Source organism: Pelophylax lessonae (genome assembly GCF_965119305.1).
Source record: "Pelophylax lessonae genome assembly, chromosome: 11".
NCBI lineage: Eukaryota > Metazoa > Chordata > Amphibia > Anura > Ranidae > Pelophylax > Pelophylax lessonae.
In genome coordinates, this window is record NC_138778.1 from 5,863,553 (window position 1) to 5,886,490 (window position 22,938).

Consider the following 22,938-nt stretch of genomic DNA (forward strand, 5'->3'; position numbering starts at 1 on the left):
AGTAAAGTAGTGTAGTTACCAATATTAGTATTGTAACTAGTTACTTTACTTAGTTACCAAAAAAGTAATGTAGTTACTGTAATTAGTTACTTTGTAACTAGTTACCCCCAACACTGGTTACACAGGCAGGTAGCCGAGGAGTGGTTGAAAACAACAGTCTATGGTTTATTTTTTCCAATTTTCTTCAAACAAGTGCACGCATCCAAAACAGCATAAATCAAAATAAACATAAATTAAATCTTGGCCGCTGTGGGCGTCTACCTTCACACACACAGGAACCTATCTAGGGAGTCTGTCCCAACCTACTGCTGGGCAGTCACTGCTGGTCATACAGCAGACAATCAATAGTCCATTTGTTTTCTTTTCACACAGAAAAAGTCCATCACCTCACCTTCAGAAGTCTTCAGCTGACTGCTCTCCTCAGCGCACATCACTTCAGGAGGCAGCCATCAGTAGTCATCCTCTAGATAACTTATAGAGGCCTTAATTGCCTCATTCCGAATAGCTGAAGCTTTTTCAACGTCCTAACACCTTTCTGGCTACCTCTGCAGCCAACACCCTATAGTAATTGGTGAATTGTCTAAACAAAGCAGAAGTGTATCTCCCGTCTGTGACAGCACCCATAGATTTCCCTGACTTCCTGTCACAATATATATATATATATATATATATATATATATATATATATATAATATAACATTTTTATATGTTTATTTGCATTGTGAGCCTTTTATTAACATTGTATGTTACATGAATAAATCCCAGACATGTCACAACACACAGTACCAGTAATGTTTTTCAGAAGAGCTCCACCTTTGATCATTCAAAGCCATCCCTTAGCTCCACTCCAGTGACTTTGCCTTGGCTGAGATGATGTCATCAGTCTGCTGCAAGCAGAAGGAAGTATTTCCTCAGTCTCCTCCCGCCTACCACCAGAGTGTCAGGAATCAGCAGCAGCGATGGCCAGATCTGCGTGGCTACACTCAGGAAACTGGGACCAGACTGAGATTTATTTACAGTGAAACAAGATCCATCCAAACATCAGCACACAGCAGATATATAAATATAAGTGAACCAAAAACCCAGTGACAGAGTACCTAACTATTCAACCTAACATACAGAAAGCCTAACAACTAACTACAGTGGGGGAAATAAGTATTTGATCCCCTGCAGATTTTGTAGGTTTGCCAACTTACAAAGAAATGAAGGGTCTATCATTTTTAGCATAGGTGTATTTTAAATGATAGAGACAAAATATCAACCAAAAATCCACAAAAAAAAACACATGATACAAATGCTATAAATTAAGTTGCAGTATTTAATCCCCAAGCAAAACACGACTTAGTATTTGTCCAGAAACAAACGATAAAGAAATATCACTCAAGGTGAGCTCTCTCCTGATGCACCTTGTCTTGCACAGAGAAAGGGTGCTGGCTCAGCATGCATAGCGTGAGGAAATGAAGAAGTCTGGACAGCCGCACTCCGATGCAATTCACATTTATTGGAATGAATAAAATCCACACAGCATCACAGAGGTACAGGAACAAGAAAAACTGACGCGTTTCGCACTCTCACTTGTGCTTAGTCATAGCTACAGCACACATAACAGAATCCAATGTATACATACATTGTTTTTATTGCTTTTTTTTTATTTATGTTTTATTTTTTTGATATATATATATATATATATATACTGTAGTGAGGTTTTCCCTATATATATATTTTGTAACAATTTTGCAACAACGTATGTTTTTATTCATATAATATAGGTATGGATGGGGCGTACTAGCAGCAAAATGATTTAGGATGTGTTGTTAACACCATATTATGGGTTAATCCAATTATCCTTGATGGCTCTGGCTGCCCCAGTCTGTATTCAATTTGAGTACACATGATTAGACTTAAGCAGGCCATAGACGATTCGAATTTCGTACGATTTATCGTTCGATAAACGAAAGCGGCACTCGTGCACATCATCGAGTGTACCATCAATGTGAGCCGAAAATCGTACGACAAAACACTATTTTTTGTGCCTTTTAACCACATCTCTACCGGACACACTCCCTACTGTTCTGTGTTTTGTTAGGCAAAATCATACAACTCCCCCACTAATGATACGAAATTCGGCCGATTTTCGCAAAAAAACCCAACATGTTGGATATGTGAATTTTTGCTGTCGTACGAAAATCGAACGTTTTACATACCACACTAACGATACGAAAATCGTTCGATAACACTGCCATTTACGATTTTCGAACGAAATTCGAATCGTCTATGGCCTGCTTTAGAGGGATTGCGACTCCCTAGGGAACGGCTGAGATGTTGAGTCCTCCTGTGGCTTCCAGTGGTTACCATACCTGGGAATCTTATAAAATCAGTGGGCCTGAGAATAAAATGTGGGTTAGATAACATTGACCCCTTAGGGAACGGCTGAGATAATAACTCCTCCTGTGGCTTTCAGTGGTTACCATACCTGGGAACCTTAGAAAATCAGTGGGCCTGGGAATTGAATAACATTGACTCCCTAGGTAACTGCTGAGATATTAGGTCCTCGTGCGGGTTCCAGTGGTGACCATAACTGGGAATCTTAGAAAATCAGTGGACCTGAAAATGAAATGTGGGTCAGATAACATTGACTCCCTAGGGAACTTCTGAGATGTTGAGTCCTTCTGTGGCTTAAAGTAGTTACCATACCTGGGAATCTTAGAAGATTAGGGGGCCTGAGAATGAAATGTGGGTCAGATAACACTGACCCCCTAGGGAATGGCTGAGATGTTGGGTCCTCCTGTGGCTTCCAGTGGTTACCATACCTGGGAACCTTAAAAAATCAGTAGGCTTGAGAATGAAATGTGGCTCAGATAGCATTGACCCCCTAGGGAACGGCTAAGATGTTAGGTCCTCCTGTGAATTATAGTGGTTGCCATACCTGGGAACCTTAGAAAATCAGTGGGCCTGAGAATGAAATGTGGATCAGATAAAATTGACTCCCTAGGGAGCTGCTGAGATTTTGTGTCCTCCTGTGGCTTCCAGTGGTTACCATACGTGTGAACCTTGGAAAATCAGTGGGCCTGAGAAAAAAGTGTGGGTCAGAGGGTTAGGGCTAAGTGTGCTGAATGGTGGGAATGAGTTTTGTGGACAACCAAAATTTCTGGAAAACTTGGAGTCGTAGACCCAGCACAGCAGTTTGTTTCTCTTATGCAAATGGAAGGAAGTTGCCAGTTGCTCTTTAATCAGTGAAGGCTTCCAAGGTGACAGTGCAATAGAATCGTGGAACGTAGAGAAGAGGGGTGAGTAGGGTATCCCTGCATGTCCCCCTCTAGCCACACTAGATGTCCAGCTGCAGTTGACATCGCCTAATAAAGTGTCCTTTTTGCCCACAGTAATTACAAAGGCCTTGGGAATGATGACAAAACCTTTCTTGACTTAAAAGCTGTGAGCGGGTAAGTTGCATAGGGGTTCTCTTGTGGAAGTAAAGCAGAGAGCATGCGTTGAGGTATTAGAAAGTGGAGAAAAAGCCTTCCTCAGGCCCGACCATTCTTGAGAGTGAACATCTATTTGTGTAGCCATAGTGACCAGGTCATCAAGAGTTGTAGGTATTTTGCATCCAGCCACTTTGTCTTTAATTTTGATTGGACAAGCCCTGCCAAAGGGTGAGGACCTCTGTATTCCAAACAAGTTCAACTGCAGGAGTTCAAAACTATATTGCATACCAGGGGAGGACTGGGCCAGTGGTCAGGGGGGCAATTGCCCCCTGGGCTGCTCTGATGCCCCATAAAAAGTCTGCACCGCTTCTGCCAAAGACATGCCTAAAGGATTACTGGTGAAGATAAGTAAAAAGTTCTTTCCGCTGACCCACTGAGTGCGGGATGAAGACAAGGAGAGAGCGCAAGCCTCCCGCCCCCTCCCCCAGCATGGATGGTGTAAACTGTGTCTGAGCAGAGGTCGGTTCCATGCCCCAATGGAGAATCTCCTCCCCCAGCCAGCCCCAATCAAGCTGTCCCAGCTCCCCCCAACTGCCCCCTGCTGGCCAGGTCGGGAACCTGGTTTCGGTCGGTGAGTAGAGAGTACCTGGAGTAAAGCTTCAACCTGGAATGGGGGTCAGGAGGAGGCTGGGAAGAGGGAGGGGGAGCCCAGTTGCTGCACCATGGGCCTCTGGTTGCACCATGGGCCTCTGGTTTATACTTGCCCCTGGGCCGAAAGTTGCCAGTCAGCCCCTGTTGCATACTGTACTATTATAAGCAGTCCCTGGTAAAGGCACAGGTGGTTGCGTGCTTCACAGGAGGCTTGAGGTTTGGCATTTGTCCTGAGAGAGGCCTGTAGTTGATCCAAACAAGTTATAAGTGCATGGAGATGTCACATCACCTAGACATGGCTGGCTGACTTCCAGGATATCAAGTCTTTGAGAGAGAAACTGGTTAGGAACAGTAGGCAAATGGGACTCAGACAGATTCATTGTTCTAGCATGCTGTCACAGACATGGGTTCATATCAGAAGGCAGGAAAACTGTTAAGGAGATTACAGGCACATACCAGAGGGTACCTGACAACAAATGCTTTTCTGGAGGACACAGGGACACTGAGGTGCATTAAGAGACAGTAAAGTCAAAGGGGTCTCTGGGAGACCGATGGTGCTCAGGGTGCACTGAAATTACAGAGCTCATGGAGGATACAGGATGCTCTGGGGTCACAGAGGTCATGTGAGAAACAGCATGCTCAGGCATCACAGGATGACACAGGATAACCTGGAGTCCACAAGGGTGAATGGGTGAAACAGCATGCAGAGGGTACTCTGGAGTCACAGAGGTCAAATTGAGCATCAGAATGGGGCAGAAAGGGGATTTAGGTGAATTTGAATGTGGAATGGTGGTTGGTGCCAGACAGGCTGGTCTGAGTATTTCAAAAACTGCTGATCTACTGGGATTTTCACATACAACCATCTCTCGGGTTTACATAGAATAGTCCGAAGAAGAGGAAATATCCAGTAAGCAGCAGTTGTGTGGATGAAAATGCGTGGATCCATTCTGCCTTGTATCAAGGGTTCAGGCTGGTGGTGGTTTAACGGGGTGTAATGGTGTGGGGGATATTTTCTTGGCACATTTTGGGCCCCTTAGTACCAGTTGAGAATGGTTTAAACACCACGGCCTACCTGAGTATTGTTGCTGACCATGTCCATCCCTTTATGACTACAGTGTCCCCATCTTCTGATGGCTCCTTCCAGCAGGATAATGCACCATGTCACAAAGCTCCAATCATCTCACCACTGGTTTCTTCACCATGACAATGAGGTCACTGTCCTCCAATGGCCTCCACACTCACCACATCTCATCCAATAGAGCACATTTGGGATGTGGTGGAAGGGGAGATTCCCATCATGGATGTGAAACCGACAACTGCGTAAAGCTATCATCTAACACCTTGGTGTATCTATGCCACGAAAAATGAAGGCAAAAGGGAGTCCAACCCGCTACTAGCAAGGTGTACCTAATAAAGTAGCCGGGGAGTGTATATACCTACGGTGGTCAGCAAGTAGTTAACGAAAAAATAAAGGCATTTTTTTTCATTTGAGATGCAGTCAGGTCCATAAATATTGGGACATGGACACAATTCTAATCTTTTTGGCTCTATACACCACCACAATGGATTTGAAATGAAACAAACAAGATGTGCTTTAATTGCAGACTTTCAGCTTTAATTTGAGGGTATTTACATCCAAATCAGGTGAACGGTGTAGGAATTACAGCAGTTTGTATATGTGTCTCCCACTTTTTAAGGGACCAAAAGTAATGGGACAGATTAACAATCATAAATCAAACTTTCACTTTTTAATACTTGGTTGCAAATCCTTTGCAGTCAATTACAGCCTGAAGTCTGAAATGCATAGACATCAGCAGACGCTGGGTTTCATCCCTGGTGATGCTCTGCCAGGCCTCTACTGCAACTGTTTTCAGTTCCTGCTTGTTCTTGGGGCATTTTCCCTTCAGTTTTGTCTTCAGCAAGTGAAATGCATGCTCAATCGGATTCAGGTCAGGCGATTGATTTGGCCATTGCATAACATTCCACTTCTTTCCCTTAAAAAACTCTTTGGTTGCTTTCGCCGTATGCTTCGGGTCATTGTCCATCTGCACTGTGAAGCGCCGTCCAATGAGTTCTGAAGCATTTGGCTGAATTACGAGCAGATAATATTGCCCGAAACACTTCAGAATTCATCCTGCTGCTTTTGTCAGCAGTCACATCATCAATAAATACAAGAGAACCAGTTCCATTGGCAGCCATACATGCCCACACCATGACACTACCACCACCATGCTTCACTGATGAGGTGGTATGCTTTGGATCATGAGCAGTTCCTTTCCTTCTCCATACTCTTCTCTTCCCATCACTCTGCTACAAGTTGATCTTGGTCTCATCTGTCCATAGGATGTTCCAGAACTGTGAAGGCTTTTTTAGATGTTGTTTGGCAAACTCTAATCTGGTCTTCCTGTTTTTGAGGCTCACCAATGGTTTACATCTTGTGGTGAACCCTCTGTATTCATTCTGGTGAAGTCTTCTCTTGATTGTTGACTTTGACACACATTCACCTACCTCCTGGAGAGTGTTCTTGATCTGACACACATACACCTACCTCCTGGAGAGTGTTCTTGATCTGACACACATACACCTACCTCCTGGAGAGTGTTCCTGATCTGACACACATACACCTACCTCCTGGAGAGTGATCTTGATCTGACACACATACACCTACCTCCTGGAGAGTGTTCTTGATCTGACACACATACACCTACCTCCTGGAGAGTGTTCTTGATCTGACACACATACACCTTCCTCCTGGAGAGTGTTCTTGATCTGACACACATTCACCTACCTCCTGGAGAGTGTTCTTGATCTGACACACATTCACCTACCTCCTGGAGAGTGTTCTTGATCTGACACACATACACCTACCTCCTGGAGAGTGTTCCTGATCTGACACACATACACCTACCTCCTGGAGAGTGATCTTGATCTGACACACATACACCTACCTCCTGGAGAGTGATCTTGATCTGGCCAACTGTTGTGAAAGGTGTTTTCTTCACCAGGGAAAGAATTCTTCGGTCATCCACCACAGTTGTTTTCCGTGGTCTTCCGGGTCTTTTGGTGTTGCTGAGCTCACCAGTGCGTTCTTTCTTTTTAAGGATCTTCCAAACAGTTGATTTGGCCACACCTAATGTGTTTGCTATCTCTCTGATGGGTTTGTTTTGTTTTTTCAGCCTAATGATGGCTTGCTTCACTGATAGTGACAGCTCTTTGGATCTCATATTGAGAGTTGACAGCAACAGATTCCAAACGCAAATAGCACACTTGAAATGAACTCTGGACCTTTTATCTGCTCCTTGTAAATGGGATAATGAGGGAATAACACACACCTGGCCATGAAACAGCTGAGCAGCCAATTGTCCCATTACTTTTGGCCCCTTAATAAAGTGGGAGGCACATATACAAACTGTTGTAATTCCTACACCTTTCACCTGATTTGGATGTAAATACCCTCAAATTAAAGCTGAAAGTCTGCAGTTAAAGCACATCTTGCTTGTTTCATTTCAAATCAATTGTGGTGGTGTATAGAGCCAAAAAGATTAGAATTGTGTCGGTGTCCCAATATTTATGGACCTGACTGTATAGTAAGATAAGGTATAACCCCTGTTAGGTTTTCTTTTTGCCATCTGTGTACCATTAGGGCTATTTCTCTTCACTTCCTGTCCCATAGCCACAACAGGAAGTGAAAGGAAATCCCTCCAAAGTGAGAGAAATCCTTGGTTGTCTCAAGTGTCCCAGTTTTCCCCTCTATTCTTATTTTGATAGCCCAAAATGTGGTATTTTCTATTACTTTCACTCTGACAGCCGGTTCTGAAAAAAAACAAAACAATATTTTTCACTTTCTGCCATATAACATTCACAAATGTTATTGCGTTTACTAACTAAGGGAAAGATTTTTGTCATTTTTATAGATTTTTTTTTAACTAGTAATGGCGGCGATCTGCGATTTTTTTTGCGGGACTGCGATATTGCGGCGGACAGATCGGACCCTTGACTGATATTTTTGACACTTTTGGGGATACCAGTGACATTACTACAGTAATCAGTGCTATACATATGCACTGTTACTGTAAAAATTACACTGGCAGGGAAGGGGTTAGCTTTATTGGTGATCAAGGGGTTAAGTGTGTCCCTAGGGGCGTAATTCTAACTGTCAGGGGGCGTGGCTTGTTAGATCATCACAGAGACATACGATCCTACGTAGCAGGATCGCATAGTCCCAGTGATGATCTAAGGGAGAATGACAGACGGCTGTGTTTACATCAGCCGTCTGTCTTTCTCCCTCTCCTGCGGGAGATCGCGAGTGGCCGGCAGACATCGGAGCCACCGGTCACACGCACAGGGATGTCCGTGAACGAGCAGGGGCGCTCGCCCCCTAGAGGCTCGCGGGCGAGTGACGTACCCATACGTCACTTTGCCCAGGAGAGGCTGACTGCCGCAGTATATAGTCGTGCGGCAGTCGGCAAGTGGTTAATACCTTTATTTTCTTTTCACATTATTATTCGGCACCTTCTTTAAAAAAAAAAAAAAATGTGAACGCAACCAACAAAAAAGTGCAAGGGGGGTTGATTTACAAAAGGCAAACAGACTGTGCACTCTGCAAACAAACTGTATAGCTGAATTCGTATCGCACAGACATCGCATGTGATTTTAGGAGCAGTGCACTCCGAATCACATGCGATGTCTGTCATCGCAATAGTGTGAACCGGTACTTAATCAGTATGTTATTTCAGCATCCACTGCAGTTGATTTACTAAAGGTAAATAGACTGTGCAGTTGCTCCAGAGCTTAGTAAATGAGCAGAAGCTCTGCTGACTTCCATCATCCAATCATGTGCAAGCAAAAAATGCTGTTTTTTTTTTAATATTCCTGGCATGCGATTGGGTATTCTTTGCAAACTGAAGCTTTACCTTATTTACTAAGCTCTAGAGCAACTGCACTTTGCAAAGGGCACAGCCTATCTGCCTTTAGTAAATCAACCCCAAAGAGTGTTTTGCATATTGCAGTGCATCAGTAGTAATAAACAATGTGTCAAGAGAATGAAATACAGCAGATATTTTTCTGCAGCATATCTTGAGAGTTTTTATGAAGCTGTGGAACATTCTAACATTTATTTATAACAATATTATATTATTAATATATATATAATATATATTATAATATTATTATAACAATATTTATACAATTACGTTAAACATTTTTGACCTATAGATGTACAATTCCTCTATGTTTTTCATAAGAGTCAAAACCACCCTTTTAAGACACACCTACGAAACTCTGACATTTTTCTTCTTAAAAGGCACAGGTTAAAAAAACTAAGAGTAAAGGTTACAATGTAACACCAAAGCCCTTTGTTTGTATGTTTCATGAGGATTGGTTATTTCTTCTCTTTAAGAAACTTGTCTTTAATGTGTCAATTTTACATTTATTTTCAAGTGTAGCTACAAAGTAAACTACAGCTGGGAACATGAGGGGTTAATAGCAGCATCACGCCATACTTCCTGACAAACATGTAGCAGCTTTTACTTTCAGTTTGTCGTCCGCCATGGCGTCTTTAGATTTCAGAAACGAGCTGTGTTGTTCCGTGTGCCTGAACATTTTTACGGATCCCATGACGTTGGAATGTGGACACAACTTCTGCCGGAATTGTATTAATAATGTGCTGGACACTCAGGGGACATCTGGAGTTTATAGCTGCCCTGAATGCAGGAGAGAATTCAGGAAACGTCCTGTTCTGCAGAAGAACATAACCCTCCGAAATATTGCGGAACGTTTTTCTGACAAGATGCAGAAGGAAGAGGTCTCCTGCACGTACTGTATCGGATCTTTGGTGCCTGCTGTTCAGTCATGTCAAATGTGCGAAGCTTCTCTGTGTGAAACACACCTCAAGGTCCACAGCAAATCCCCAGAACACGTCCTGTGTGAGCCCATCTCCTCCTTCAACAAAGTGAAATGTCCCAATCACCAACAAGTGTTCATGTATTACTGCGTCGAAGACGCTGCCCACTTGTGCGTTTCTTGTACCTTGTCGGGGCAACACACTGGGCACCAGATGGAGCTACTGAGTGACTTCTGCAAAAAGCAAAAGGATAAGTTGATGGATGTCCACAATGAGCTCAACCTTGCCAAAACCGATATTGAGAAAAAGATTCAAGACTTGGAGCTGCCCATGAAAAGACTAGAGAGTAAGTTTGAGGCAACCCAAGAAAAGGTGTCTTCCATCTTTAAGGAAATCCAACAACAGCTGAAGAAGCTCCAGGAAAGAATCCTGGAAGATATCAAAGCTCAGAAAAACCAAAAGTTGAAAGATTTCATGGAGCAAATCTTTGAACTGGACAAGAAGAAGGGGGAATTGTGCAAGAAGATGGACCACATAAAGGAGCTGTGTAGCATGTCCGATCCCATCGCCGTCCTGCAAGAGCTAGATCTGGGCAGCAACAAGAGTTTACATTTCGAAAGTAAGGATCAAGAAGATTTAAAGGATCGTAGCAAGACAACGGAAGAAGACGTGGGCGAGTCTTATTTTTTAATGACGTTACACAAAGGTTTAGCTGATATTTTTAGTAGCTATAAGCATAAGTTGCTGTCAGAGAGCGAGGCGAAAATAACGCTAGATATCAAAACGGCGGCTAATAATGTTTTTATTTCCGATGACTGCAGAACTGCCTATTGGCTAGTAAAGCAAGGTCGCCCGGAGGTGCCTGAAAGATTTACGTATCACCAGGTGTTAAGTGTTGAGACTTTTTCAAGTGGAAGACATTATTGGGAGGTAGAAAGTGGCGAAACGGGCAACTGGATGGTGGGAGTGGCCTACCCCAGCATTGAGAGGGAGGGGAGTCAGGCCATAATTGGGAAAAACGATAAGTCTTGGAGTCTTTGCAAATGGAATAATCAATATTTTGCATTGCACAACAGAAAACAGATCCAACTTAATGTCAAGTTTGGCTGTAGGAAATTTAGGATCTGTCTGGATTACGAGGCTGGGCGCCTGACCTTTTATGAATTAAACAACTTTACTATACCAGTACATACCTTTGTCGCCACCTTTACACAGCCCCTCCATGCTGCTATAAGTGTCTGGGAAAGCGCATGGGTGAAAATTCTGGGTCAGGAATAGTTTTGGGGGTTGACCACTTTTTAATGTTTAACATTTAATTTTAAAAAACTGTTTGCAATTTATGAACAACATTTGATAGCATACATTGTGGAGAAACTGCACAGTCTATTTGCCCTTAGTAAATCAACCCTATAGTGTCAGGACTGGGGCAAGGCAGAGGTAGAACAGGTACCTGCCTTGGACCCCATGCTGGGGCCTCTCCGGTCTCTGCATTGACTGCCCGTCTGTCAAATGCTGTGTCAATTTTTTTCAATCCGAGTCAGAAAGAAATGTGGACTTACTCACCCTTGCTGCTGAGTGCCCAACTGATCTTCACAAATCTTCGAATGAAGTCCACTTCCATGAATATTGATCTCCTGGTTCCCCCGTAGCGTTCACCAGTTCCTCCTGCTGACTTCAACCTCATGACATTCCTGTTGTGGTAAATTTATTAAATCCACCAAGACACATGGATACTCAGCAAGCATAAAACTGATGTGCTTCAGCCGAACACGGTGTAACCCATCCTAGGACCAAACGATTAGATGACTGACGTGTTTCTTCCTCTTCCTCAGAGCTAAACCAACCTGGTAGTTAGTAGCCATTTAAATTGGTTGATTTAGCTCTCAGGAAAGGGGCTTGTCACTCAAAACGCATCAGGCATCCAATCGTTTGGTCCTAGGACAGGTTACACCACGTTCAGCTGAAGCACATCAGTTTTATGCTTGCTGTTTGTATCCACCTGTAAGTATCCATTTGTCTTGGTGGATTTAACAAACTTGGCTATGATAATGCACGAGGTGTTTGTGCCTTCATGTGTGTTTTTTGCAGTTTAAAGATTTTCCAGTCTAAGGAGGGTTGCAGCCCAAAGAGGCATTGCAGATTGAAGCATTGTAATCGAAAACCCTCTGGGTTTAGCGCTGGAGTGTTTTTGGAGAATGTACTCCTGTAGTAAAGTGGAGGTTGGTGAAAGGAACCAGCAAGAGCTTAAGGAGACCCAAGAGACTGACACTTGGTTTCCCACATATGGTTGAGGTAGGGTGATGGCTGGTCAAGTGGAGAAGGGCTTTCCACCATTCTCTTTAGGAGTGCATTTAGCACAGAGGATGGCAGGAAAGGACAGCATTTAGGCTCTTCCTTACAAATACAGTATTTGTTTGATAGAAAATATAGTATGTGTAATGGGTAAGGATCTCAAGAATAACCCTCACATCACCCTGCTGTTTATTTTACCAGGTTCTTATAAATCTATCAAAAAAGATCTCCTCTGGCATGTTCTGGTTGCCACTCAGTTGCTTATTACATGATGTTTGCATTCTGAGATTTCCCAAATTATTGTGGAGTTGGAGTGGCGAGATGATTGAACATGAATCAGTTGAATAGAAATTATCTTTGATGAAGAGAGCCGACTGGAGCCTTAATAAATGGCATGATTCTAATAGGACAACTTTAAGGCTCTTGCGGACTTCTCTGTAATATAATTTATTCCACTGAAGGTGAAGCATAAAAGGCCTTTGTCTTTCATATTCTTCTCTTTAATTTCCTCTCTCTCTATGTTCCCTCTTGTTTGTTCCTCCAGACCTGGGGTGGTCTCCAAATTTAAAAAAGAATGGGCCAGATTACTGTCCTTCAGACTTTAGGTTGCTGGACTTTGGCCAGTGGGAGCAGAATATATCCCAGAATCAGTAGGAATAGATAATGTCTCAGGCTTGGTGGTCAGTAGGCTGGCCATACATTATACAATATTCTAGTACAATTTACCAAAACCATATAATATGAGGTCAAACCTAAACACTTTCAATTTGTGTGCAATCAGGCAGGCCCAATAACTACATAGTTGAACGTAAATCTAAAGGAATTAAATAGATAAATTGTATAATGTATGGCCAGCCTAAGAGTTAAAAAAAATTGCATTGCATCTGTGGTTATCAGGAGAAGGAATAGTGCCCCACCATTAGTATTAGTGGAAGAAAGAGTGTCCCATTATTGGTGTCAATGGAAGGAATAGTGCCCCATCTTTGATCTCAGTGGGAGGAATAGTACCCTATCATTGGTGCGAAAGGAAGGAACAGCGCCCCTCATTGGTGTCAGTGAGAGGAACAGTGCCCCATCATTGGTGTCAGTGGGAGGAATAGTGCCCCATCATTGGTGTCAGTGAGAGGAATAGTGCCCCATCATTGGTGTCAGTGAGAGGAATAGTGCCCCATCATTGGTGTCAGTGGGGGGATAAGTGCCCCATCTTTGTTGTCAGTGAGAGGAATAGTGCCCCATCATTGGTGTCAGTGAGGGGATTAGTGCCCCATCATTGGTGTCAGTGGGAGGAGTAGTGCCCCATCATTGGTGTCAGTGGGGGGATTAGTGCCCCATCATTGGTGTCAGTGGGAGGAGTAGTGCCCCATCATTGGTGTCAGTGGGAGGAGTAGTGCCCCATCATTGGTGTCAGTGGGGGGATTAATGCCCCATCATTGGTGTCAGTGAGAGGAATAGTGCCCCATCATTGGTGTCAGTGGGAGGAGTAGTGCCCCATCATTGGTGTCAGTGAGAGGAATAGTGCCCCATCATTGGTGTCAATGGGAGGAATAGTGCCCCATCATTGGTGTCAGTGGGAGGAATAGTGCCCCATCATTGTGTCAGTGGGAGGAATAATGCCCCATCATTGGTGTCAATGGGGGGAATTATGTCCCATAATTGGTGTCAGTGGGAGGAATAGTGCCCCAGAGGGAGGATTAGTGCTCCATCATTGGTGTCAGTGGGAGGAATAGTGCTCCATTATTGGTGTCAGTGGGAGGAATAGTGTCCCCATCATTGGTTTAGATGGGAGGAATAGTGCTCCATCATTGGTGTCAGTGGAAGGAATGGTGCCTCATTACTGGTGTTAGTGGAAGGAATAGTGTCTCATATCACGTAAGGAGTAGTGCCCCAAGGGGCAGATAAGGGCAGGCAAAGTAACACATCTGGCCCACAGGCCACAATTTGGAGACCATTGCTGTAGATTTCCTTAGCTATTTCTTTTCTGCTTGTCCCGCCTTGCCCCCCATTTTTTTTGTTTTTCTTTTGTTTTTTTATGATTACATCATAGCCCCTTCTATTATGTTGTGAGTAAGGTGTTAGCTGTAGAACATTACTTTGCTGACACTTGCGTTACAAAAACAATTATACTAATAGGGTCCTTTCACACGGCCGCTCCGTGTGTCCGCAAATCATCCCATCCGTTTGCGGATGATTTGCGGACATAATGTAAGTGAATGGCACTGCGGGTGTCAGCGGAATACCATCCGCTGACACCCGATTTTCCTCCTGTCAGTTCTGTTCCGTTTTTACGAAAGGAACAGAACCCCATTTTTCCTTCCGTGTAAAAAACGGAAAGGAAGGAAAATCGGATGTCAGCGGTGTCATCCGCTGACATCCGCAGTGCCATATACTTACATTATGTCCGCATATCATCCGCAAACGGATGGGATGATATGCGGGCACACGGAGCGGATGACAGAAATGTCATCCGCTCCGTGGAAAAAAAAAAAAAAAGTCCCGCAGCGGACCTTTCACACGGAGCGGCCGTGTGAAAGGAGCCATAATAAGAATTCTGATCAGATACATTGTAATGTTTATTGTTTGTATACATTGTATGAGACATGAATATAAACACATCGGTCCATTGGATTGGCCATTGGCCAACCCTGTGAGTGGCCTTCAATGGAGACGGTTCACACAGCTCCGGGGCGGCTGTGGAGTGGATTGCACAGGAGTCCTTTGCGTCTTCTGGTCCGTTTTAGGTCCAAATTCAGCCAAAAATTTGGACCCGAAATCGGACCTGAAACAGTGAACAGGAATGCACCGGCGCCGCTCAGCGCGGAGGTGTGAACCCAGTCTCAATATTTTACAGTTTCTATTTTTTCACCTGCTGATATACTCTGTTATATTGTAAAAAGTTTAGAAAATTCTTGGGTATGGGACTTTTAAGGTACTCACTAATATAATATGAATGACAAATCCTTAAAAAAAAGAAAGAAAAGAACGCTTAAATAAATGTAAAATTATTAATTTTTATTAGTACATACAAACATGTGACTGAATAAAGTTAAAAACATAACATCCATGAAGTCATACATGAATGAAATATTTCCAAATCCGACGAGTTTCGCCGGGTTGGCTTCTTCAGGGATTTGGATATGAACTATAAATTTCTCATATATGTATATTTCATTTATAGTTCGTATCCAAATCCCTGAAGAAGCCAACCCGGCGAAACTCGTCGGATTTGGAAATATTTCATTCATGTATGACTTCATGGATGTTATGTTTTTAACTTTATTCAGTCACATGTTTGTATGTACTAATAAAAATTAATAATTTTACATTTATTTAAGCGTTCTTTGCTTTCTTTCTAAGGATATGGCTTGTCATTCATATTATATTAGTGAGTACCTTAAAAGTCCCATACCCTAGAATTTTCTAAACTTTTTGCATTTTTCAAGGATGTTGGTACTCCATTAAATTTTGGTACTCCATTTAAATTTTGGTCGGAGCCACCCAAAGCTAGTGTCCCTCCAAACATGTTGGTACTCCATTAAATTTGCTTATAGCCCCTCCCACTTTCTTTCAGCATCTGTTATATTGTAGTCTTGTCTTCATGACTGTGTTTTCTGCTTGACAAAAAATCTTGAATAAAAGACAAATAAATGATAAAAAAAAGATCCTTCTTTATTTATTTATTTTTTATTTATATAACCTGTTCTTATAGATAAGTGGTATTCAACTTACAAGGTATAGGAGGCCTTATATGAGGCCCCTAATGTCACTAAATGGCTGTACATAATATTCATTATATGTAATGCTACATTACATATAGGGTTTTTTTTACTGAAGGTAAATAATCTGTTCACTGTGCAAGTGCAGTTGCTCCAGAGCTTAGTAAATAAGGTAAACCTTCACTTTGTAAATAATACCCAATCACATGCAAAGAAAAAAAAAAAAATGTTTGCTTGCACATGATTGGATGATGGAAGTCAGCAGAGCTTCTGTTTATTTACTAAGCTCTGGAGGAACAGTCTATTTGCCTTTAGTAAATCAACCCCTTTTTTGAGCCGTATTTTGCACTTTTTTTTGTTTATTGCGTTCACATTTTTTTAAAGAAGGTGCCGAATAATAATGTGAAAAGTAACAGGAAAAGAAAATTATATTATATATATTATACATAATAGAAACTTCCCCGGGATCGCTGACGGGCATGGCGCCTGCTGACCTACCGCTGTACTTTTCAATCTGCAGCGAGGTAATTTTCTGTAAAACACAATATGGCCACCTGGATGGTATACAGAATGACCCCCCCCCCCCCCGAAATATAATTTCCCTGCTTGTGTGATTGACTCACTGACTTTCCCAGAAGTTTGCACACCCCCTGCAACTAAAATGTAATTTTGGGTGAGATATTGCCAATAGGAAAGCACATCTAAAGGTTACAGACCCTGTCACTTTCCCCTTTAGAGCCCTGCCAGTGCAGCAGCTGATTGATAGTTAGAAAACCACTCCCATACAGATTCACCGATGCACATGGAAAAACAAACAGCTATTGCTTCAGAATAACAAAAGGTAGGAATCTGCTACAAAATTTGTTACAATCCCTGCAATGTACAGAGATTACCCAGAGGGATGGGAGGGGGGGGGGGTTGTTTTTTCTCAACAAAAGTGGAGTTACGTTTCAAAGCTGCAAATCATGTTTAATTTACATCTGAGGATTACAACAGGGATTGGAAAATCTCCCAGCATGCACCACAGATTTAAGCTTGGGCTCACATGCAATTTAGAGCAATAGCTTTTACCATGGCTCTTTGTAAATTGGGAAAGATAGAGAGAGATTTACAGCTGACATTTTCACACCCATGACTATTGGCATAGTAATTACACACTGCTATGCAGCTTTTACTTAGCTCTTAGCATTGAAAGCTTTTTAAAAAAAAAAAAAAAAAATTTGTACTATTTGTGACTGAGGCAAAGCAAGGTTCTGGCAGATTTACTAAAGTCTTTAAAAAAGCAAAGTTTATTTGCAGTACGGGGATGTAGGAGCAGATTTAAAAGGCATTGTCCATCTTTTGCAAAAAAAAAAAATGACTGCATCCTCTCTCCTGCCTCTCAGTATATAAAACTAATGTAAGGGGGGGCTCTGTGTGGACTCTAATGTAAGGGGGGCTCTGTGTGGACTCTAATGTAAGGGGGGACTCTGTGCAGACTTTAAAGTAATGGAGGGCTCTGTGCAGACTCTGATGTAAGGGGGGCTCTGTGTGGATTTTGATGTAGGGGGGCTCTGTGCAGACTTTAAAGTAATAGGGGGGGCTCTGTGCAGACTCTGATGTAAGGGGGGCTCTGTGATGTAAGGGGGCTCTGTGAACTCTGATGTAAGGGGGCTATGTGCAGGATCTGATTAAAGGGGGCTCTGTGTGGACTCTGATGTAAGGGTGCTCTATGCGGACTCTGATGTAAGGGGGGCTGTGTGGACTCTGATGTAAGGGGGCTGTGTGAAGTCTGATGTAAGGGGGGCTGTGCAGACTCTGATGTAAGGGGGACTGCGTGGAGTCTGATGTAAGGGGGCCTCTGTGTGGATTTTGATGTAAGGGCGATGTAAGGGGGGCTGTGTGAAGTCTGATGTAAGGGGGGCTGTGCAGACTCTGATGTAAGGGGGACTGCGTGGAGTCCGATGTAAGGGGGCCTCTGTGCGGATTTTGATGTAAGGGTGATGTAAGGGGGGCTGTGGCAGGAGGAGCTGGAGATCTGCACAGTAAGCAGAGATTAAAAGGGGGACATGATTCGTAGGGGCACTGTAATCATTGCAGAGCCTCTTTACAGTGCAGTCCCCTTTATACCACAGTGTGCCCTGTACATTAGGGGACCTACTCTGAATATCCTGCCACCAACCGCCCCCCTCAAATCCCCCCCCCCCCCCAGTCCCTGGAAAAGTTAGCGGCTCAGTCTAAAATGCCCGGGCCTATTTTTTGTCCTAGTCTGGGCCTGGTTATATGCATCCGAAGGCATCACCCCCTGATACTCTTTTTTAGAGCAGACAGTCGGCTTTCTTGTAATAACAACCAGTGCTGCTAATCAGCCACTCGGCTGATATTACAAGCAGCGGGAGAATACGCCCCCCCCCCGTCCCCCCCTTTCACCACCTTCCGCCTCTCGCCTGGGCTCCCAGGGAGGTATGAGCGACCAGCCAGCAGGAGACCCGAACAAAGCTGGAATCGGATTTGATCGGATCTTGGATCTAGTAACCCGGAAGCGATCTCATGACATCACTTCCTGTTTACTGGAGCCTTATAGGTGCCAAGTTTAAAAAAATGACAGTATTCATTTTAAATGCTTTAAAGTGCAAAGGTGGGATTTGGGGTCTTATAGACCCCCCGATCCCTCCATAAAGAGTACCTGTCACTCCTATTACTGTCACAAGGATGTTTAAATTCCTTTTGACAGCAATAAAAGTGATTAAAAATATAAAAATAATTTAAAGGAACAGTGTAAAAATAAATAAAATAAATTTAATAGGAAAAAAAATGTAAAGCGCCCCATCCCTCAGTGCTCACGTGCAGAAGTGAGCGCATATGTAAATCACGCCCACAAATGTAAACAGTGTTTAAACCACACATGTGATCTATCGCTGCGATCATTAGAGGGAGAGCAATTATTCCAGCACAAGAGCTCCTAACAGTTACAAAGGAGGTCTTGCAAAAATCTTCACAGCGATATCTCACATGTGTGGTACAAACACCATTTACCTACGTATGCAGTCACCCTGATGGGCCTTTAAAAAAAATTTTTAATTATTTTTATTTATTTTTTTATAATTTTTACACTGTCCCTTTTAAAAAAAAAGTGTAGCACTTTTATTGCTATCAGATGAAATGTAAACATCCTTTGTGATAACAATAAAGCACGACAGGTCCTCTTTCTGGAGAAATCTCCCCTCTACTTTGGAAAGTACCAGAAAAAAAAAAAAAAAAAAACATGAATCTGATGCTTTCCAAAAGAAAAACAAAATGTTTACATCTGTCCTAAACCGGAAGTGATGTCATAACATTGCTTTCGGCCTCCTAGGTCTGAGAGGTGATCAGAAACAATCTGGTCTCAGGAACGAGAACTGCCGGATCGGATCCCGGGCCTACCCGTCTCACCGAGAAACACCGGTAAGCAGCGGCTAACCAGCCAAAGGTGCCCCCTGTGCGCCTTCATCCAGAGTGCGGCGATCCAATACAGGAGGTGTGTACACTTTAAAGTGTAGCTAAAGCCATTTTTTTTTTTTTTTTTTTGGGGTAGAGTTTTCAGACTTTTGTTGCTTTGTGTCCCCACTGAGTCCCCCTCTCTCTGCTTCTCCTGCTCACCACTGTTACCGAGGCTGAAAAAGATAGGAGATTCAAAGCCATGCAATGCATTCCTCACACTGTGAATAAATACTGAAGGTGAAATTCTTCAGTTGAATAGACACATTTTATCTCTGTTAGAAATCTTAATATGTTTCTTTACCTGTTATGACCAAATTTATTAATAAAAATTGACATAGGAACAATATGCTGGTGCTTTTATGTATGCATGGACCTGCTCTCACCACTAGATGGCAACATAATACCGTATCATGAAATTCAACCAACAACACCAATATCAACAGACAGTGAAAAGTCACATGATGTCATGAAGGATTCATTGAGGGTTGGATACATTTACATTCTCTAGTCTAAATTATTGCAACTGGAATAAAAATTAAAAAAAATGTGCATTTAATGCAGTTTGTAACCACTACACTATATACACTACAGAGCCCTGACCACTGCACTATATACACTACAGAGCCCTGACCACTGCACTATATATACTACAGAGGCCTGACCACTGCACTATATACACTACAGAGCCCTGACCACTACACTATATACACTACAGAGCCCTTACCACTGCACTATATACACTACAGAGCCCTGACCACTGCACTATATACACTACAGAGCCCTGACCACTACACTATATACACTACAGAGCCCTGGCCACTGCACTATATATACTACAGAGGCCTGACCACTGCACTATATACACTACAGAGCCCTGACCACTGCACTATATACACTACAGAGCCCTGACCACTACACTATATACACTACAGAGCCCTGACCACTACACTATATACACTACAGAGCCCTGACCACTACACTATATACACTACAGAGGCCTGACCACTGCACTATATACACTACAGAGCCCTGACCACTGCACTATATACACTACAGAGCCCTGACCACTACACTATATACACTACAGAGCCCTGACCACTACACAATATACACTACAGAGCCCTGACCACTACACTATATATACTACAGAGCCCTGACCACTGTACTATATACACTACAGAGCCCTGACCACTACACTATATACACTACAGAGCCCTGACCACTACACTATATACACTACAGAGGCCTGACCACTGCACTATATACACTACAGAGCCCTGGCCACTGCACTATATATACTACAGAGCCCTGACCACTGCACTATATACACTACAGAGCCCTGACCACTACACTATATACACAACAGAGCCCTGACCACTGCACTATATACACTACAGAGCCCTGGCCACTGCACTATATACACTACAGAGCCCTGACCACTGCACTATATACACTACAGAGCCATGACCACTGCACTATATACACTACAGAGCCCTGACCACTGTACTATATATACTACAGAGCCCTGACCACTGTACTATATACACTACAGAGCCCTGACCACTGCACTATATACACTACAGAGCCCTGACCGCTACACTATATACACTACAGAGCCCTGACCACTACACTATATACACTACAGAGCCCTGACCACTACACTATATACACTACAGAGCCCTGACCACTGTACTATATACACTACAGAGCCCTGACCGCTACACTATATACACTACAGAGACCTGACCACTACACTATATACACTACAGAGCCCTGACCACTACACTATATACACTACAGAGCCCTGACCACTGCACTATATGCACTACAGAGCCCTGGCCACTGCACTATATATACTACAGAGCCCTGACCACTGCACTATATACACTACAGAGCCCTGATCACTGCACTATATACACTACAGAGCCCTGATCACTGCACTATATACACTACAGAGCCCTGACCACTGCACTATATACACTACAGAGCCCTGACCACTGCACTATATACACTACAGAACCCTGACCACTACACTATATACACTACAGAGCCCTGACCACTGCACTATATACACTACAGAGCCCTGACCACTGCACTATATACACTACAGAGCCCTGACCACTACACTATATACACTACAGAGCCCTGACCACTACACTATATACACTACAGAGACCTGACCACTACACTATATACACTACAGAGCCCTGACCACTGCACTATATACACTACAGAGCCCTGACCACTACACTATATACACAACAGAACCCTGACCACTGCACTATATACACTACAGAGCCCTGACCACTGCACTATATACACTACAGAGCCCTGACCACTGCACTATATACACTACAGAACCCTGACCACTACACTATATACACTACAGAGCCCTGACCACTACACTATATACACTACAGAGGCCTGACCGCTGCACTATATACACTACAGAGCCCTGACCACTACACTATATACACTACAGAGCCCTGACCACTACACTATATACACTACAGAACTCTGACCACTGCACTATATACACTACAGAGCCCTGACCACTACAGTATATACACTACAGAGCCCTGACCACTTCACTATATACACTACAGAGCCCTGACCACTACACTATATACACTACAGAGCCCTGACCACTGTACTATATACACTACAGAGCCCTGACCACTACACTATATACACTACAGAGCCCTGACCACTACACTATATACACTACAGAGCCCTGACCACTGCACTATATACACTACAGAGCCCCGACCACTACACTATATACACTACAGAGCCCTGACCACTGCACTATATACACTACAGAGCCCTGACCACTACACTATATACACAACAGAACCCTGACCACTGCACTATATACACTACAGAACCCTGACCACTACACTATATACACTACAGAGCCCTGACCACTACACTATATACACTACAGAGCCCTGACCACTGCACTATATACACTACAGAACCCTGACCACTACACTATATACACTACAGAGCCCTGACCACTGCACTATATACACTACAGAACCCTGACCACTACACTATATACACTACAGAGCCCTGACCACTACACTATATACACTACAGAGCCCTGACCACTACACTATATACACTACAGAGCCCTGACCACTACACTATATACACTACAGAGCCCTGACCACTACACTATATACACTACAGAGCCCTGACCACTACACTATATACACTGCAGAGCCCTGACCACTGCACTATATACACTACAGAGCCCTGACCACTACACTATATACACTACAGAGCCCTGACCGCTACACTATATACACTACAGAGCCCTGACCACTACACTATATACACTACAGAACCCTGACCACTACACTATATACACTACAGAGCCCTGACCACTGTACTATATACACTACAGAGCCCTGACCACTGCCCTATATACACTACAGAGCCCTGACCACTACACTATATACACTACAGAACCCTGACCACTACACTATATACACTACAGAGCCCTGACCACTGCACTATATACACTACAGAGCCCTGACCACTGCACTATATA

General features: G+C 43.3%; 1 protein-coding gene across 1 annotated transcript; it reads left to right on the top strand.

The window, feature by feature from the left end:
• Positions 1 to 9,575: 9,575 nt before the first annotated feature.
• LOC309567282 (E3 ubiquitin-protein ligase TRIM62-like) lies at positions 9,576 to 11,278 on the top strand. Its single transcript, XM_082272681.1, has one exon. It carries the CDS (start codon positions 9,622 to 9,624, stop codon positions 11,191 to 11,193), a length of 1,572 nt encoding a protein of 523 aa, XP_082128807.1. The 5' UTR covers positions 9,576 to 9,621; the 3' UTR covers positions 11,194 to 11,278.
• Positions 11,279 to 22,938: the final 11,660 nt, after the last annotated feature.